This window comes from Sinocyclocheilus grahami, unplaced genomic scaffold, assembly GCF_001515645.1.
Source record: "Sinocyclocheilus grahami isolate Dianchi unplaced genomic scaffold, SAMN03320097.WGS_v1.1 scaffold108.1, whole genome shotgun sequence".
In the NCBI taxonomy this organism is placed as follows: Eukaryota; Metazoa; Chordata; class Actinopteri; order Cypriniformes; family Cyprinidae; genus Sinocyclocheilus; species Sinocyclocheilus grahami.
This window is the reverse complement of record NW_015505287.1, coordinates 1184028-1187714: the sequence shown is the minus strand read 5'-3', so window position 1 is coordinate 1187714 and position 3687 is coordinate 1184028. Positions and strand designations below refer to the sequence as shown.

General features: G+C 33.3%; 1 protein-coding gene across 3 annotated transcripts in view; it reads left to right on the top strand.

The window, feature by feature from the left end:
* LOC107588839 (complex I assembly factor TIMMDC1, mitochondrial-like) overlaps positions 1–3016 on the top strand; it is an 8383-nt gene extending 5367 nt beyond the window's left edge. For 2 of the 3 annotated variants that reach the window (XM_016277072.1, XM_016277071.1), the window contains exons 7-8: positions 2236–2346; positions 2444–3016. In XM_016277072.1, coding sequence (XP_016132558.1) covers positions 2236–2346; positions 2444–2591 — 259 coding nt within the window. In that variant the 3' untranslated portion in view covers positions 2592–3016. The remainder of the gene's footprint in view (positions 1–2235; positions 2347–2443) is intronic. The other variant, XM_016277070.1, reaches the window with a different exon arrangement.
* Positions 3017–3687: the final 671 nt, after the last annotated feature.

Genomic DNA, 3687 nt, shown 5'->3' with positions numbered 1-3687 from the left:
CCTCCTCTTTTCATTCTTCATTTCTCATTACCAGAGGTACCCATATGCTAAACAGAAGTCTTTGATCTGAAGAGCTATCAGCTGTGCTGTGCTCTTTTTTTACTTTTTTTTCTTTTCTTTTATATTTCTTTTTGTTTTAGGTTCATTACTACTTTCTCACTCTTTCCCCTCATTAGCAGAGATGCTTAAGTTAGAAGAGCCTCACACAGCTGTTTAACGCACACCTGGAGCACACAATGTGCCAGCAGACAGACCTTAATGCCTCAGTCAGGTGCAACAAAGTGAAAAAAGGCTATACATAGTACATTATGCTCTACAAAGTGTGAAGACTGTTGCACGCTAACATGCTCACTATTATTGGACTTGGAAATGGGTCAGTGAAAGATCATGGAGCATTTCATCAGTGTTATTGTTGTTAACGAAAACTAAAACTAAAAAGATATAAACAAATTGAAGACATACTTTTAATGATTCCAAAACTACTACTGGCTGCACGTTAATTTTAGTTTGGCTAGTTTTTGAAGTCAGTTGTCAATTTATTAATGAACACAACAAAACTACTCAAAACTACTGCTGCTACTAGTACTAGTACTACTAATCATTGGCGACATTTGACTCTTGTCAAATAAATATATAATATAATAAATATATAATATTTATTATATAATATATCTTTTTCATATATATATATATATATATATATATATGAAATAAATAAAAACAAAATATTTTTGGGGGATGTAAGCATCAAAACGATGCCCTGCCTTATTGCAACGCATCAAAGCAGTCAATCCAACACAGTCAAGAATAACTTTAAGAGGTTGCCACCGTTTAGTAAACTGTGGACTAGCTTTGGCTCTTCCTGCTGACTTGAATGGTGATGCTTCCCGTTTGTCAGTTGATGGCATTTTTAACCAGAAATGTGCACGCTGCTTTTCTGATGTTTACGGAAGTTTTCCTTGTCTTTTTCCCGTGTCACTTGAAATGTTTCCGTTTTGAAGCATTGTAACCAAAGGCGAGATACGTGAGGAAAAAATAAACGATCAGTTGTGGGACTATATTATGTCATAAATCGCATATTGTTGAACTTTCTACCGTCCGTTACTGGAAATGGAATAAAATTACTGGTTGATATGTACCGATCTCAATAAAGTTTTCACACGCTTTTGGTCCGTGATAAATCACGTAAGAATTTGTCGCCCATGGTACTAATAATAATAATAATAATGAGCCATATTGAATTTGTATTTACAACAGTAAGTTTATGACTGCTTTAAGTGAAAGTACAGATACTGAGTAGAAAATTTTACTCTGTTAAAAGTACAAGTATCTGGCCAAAAACAGAAAATAAGTCAAAATGCCCATTTTTGGTGAGTATCCTTGTAAGCACATTCTTAAGTATATCAACGTGAACAGTTGGAAGAAAATATGTGATCCATGCATTTGGTCTTTAAAGTGGCAGCAGATTATTATATCTGCTGCTGTCATGAGTCATTAATGTTAATTAAGGAACGAAAGAAAAAGAGAAAGTCACTGGTTAAATCTTCTCTACACCGAATAACCTATCTAGCTTTAATAAGGATTAATTATATAATGATTAAGTATATTAAATGTATACATTATATTATTTACCTTGAATACTGTTAGACCTACCTTAAAAACTTAAAGCACTGTGTGTATAACATGAACATTTGTTCTGTTGTATATATATATGTGTATATATATATATGGTAATGCTTGGAATTTGTTTATTCACACTTTGTTACATATTACGCATAATTTTATACATCTGCACTGCAAAAATGCTTTTCTTACTTTTTTGTCTTGTTTCCAGCCAAAATATTTAAAAGTTCTTAAATCAAGAAAGATTTTCTAGACAAGTAAAAATTGTGAGTGAGTTTTTGCTTGAAACAAGCAAAATAATCTTGTTTCATTCAGAAAACAAGATTATTTTGCTTACCCCATTGGCAGATTATTTTGCTTGCTTCTAAAAACAAGACAATAATTTTACTTGTCTAGTCTAGAAAATCCTTATTGATTTAAGAATTTTTAGATATTTTGGCTGAAAACAAGACAAAAAAGTAAGAAAAGCATTTTTTGCAGTGTGTCAACAAACATTTGGATTTATATATTTTGCTCACTTGAGATCTGCACACCTTGTGTTTATATCAGCAGCACTCTCTCTCATGTGATATTGCTTAATTGCTCTTTGACAAACATGTGATGTTATAACAGGCTGCCGGCTGGAGTTGTAATCATTGGTCTGCAGAAGCTGGGGGGCGAAACCATGCATGACAAGAGACAACGGGAAAGACAAGAGCTACATGAGCTGAGAGTCGCTGAATGGTTAGTTACACCAGGAAAAGAGCATCTTTTCATACTTGGACAGAATTGATAAACTAGTCACTTTGAGCCGAAAATTGAGCTGATGTTTCCATTACAGGAATGCTCGTCTCAAGCTTACAGATGATCTCATTGGGGAAATGAAGTGTGAGAAACATCAGGACACTGATAATGACCTTCAACGAATAGAGGAGCTCCTCAGTCAACCTAGGAATGAGAAGGGTGCAAAGAGCTCTGACAGCCAGTAACGTCAGACTGGAAAATTCATTAACCAAAACTCCTGGCTGAACATTCTGACTATGGTCTTTCTCGGATGTTCTACTAAATTCCTGGTACCTGGTCCCAGTATATGTGTCAGTCACCATCATTATCAATGTAATACTTACCTTCAAATGCAAATGTTATTTACTGCACTTTTGTGCATATCCCTATTTATTTTAAAACCTGCGGAAACTTGATGAAGCTGATGCAGTTGGGTAAAGTATTTGGATTAGACACATTTACAAGTAACATGTTTTGTGTGTTGTTATTGTAATTGATGGGTTTAACTAATGTAAAATATCAGTGCCAAATAAACTCAGCAAAAAAGAAAAGTCTATTTTTTTAATGTATTTTAAAGATCATTTGCAAAATCCCAAAAAGTTTACAAAACAATGTTTTCCGTACCTTGTGGTTTATACGCTGGTTCTGACTCTGGGGGGGGCAGAACATAAGAAAGATGGCTAGGGTCCCTGCTCACCTATGTAAACATTTCATGGAAGGCATGAGGTGAGTGCTACAGAGAGACAAGAACAGTTATTTAACATTTTTTCATTAAAACATTTACATGTGTTAAGATATTTGCTGGAAATAAAAGCCGTTGAAAGTGAGAGAATGTTTTTTTTAATAGTTTATATACAGCTTAAATTATGATAAAATTATTTTTAATTTCTCTGAGCTGTTAACAAATGAAGTAAGGAATATTATATATAGCATTGCGGCATTTTTAAAGAGAAATAACAGTATGCTACAACCAGGGGTTATGCAGGATTTATGAAGATAAAATTAAGATCCTTTTAAGACCACGTATCGAAAATATTAGGGATAAATTGAAAGGGAACGCGATATGACAATATGGTCTCTAAATGTAATTAGTTGTATGAAAATATAATTTCCTACAGATATTCATTACTTTTTAATAGCTTAAGACTTGAATAGCTCAGCTCTCAAACAATATGAACGTAACTACCTTCTGATCACACTTCAAAAAATAAGTTTCTTAAATCAAGATACATTTTCTTGTATAGCAAAATAACATTAAATATGTCTTGTTTTATGAGAGATTTATCAAAATTAGAGGAGGTT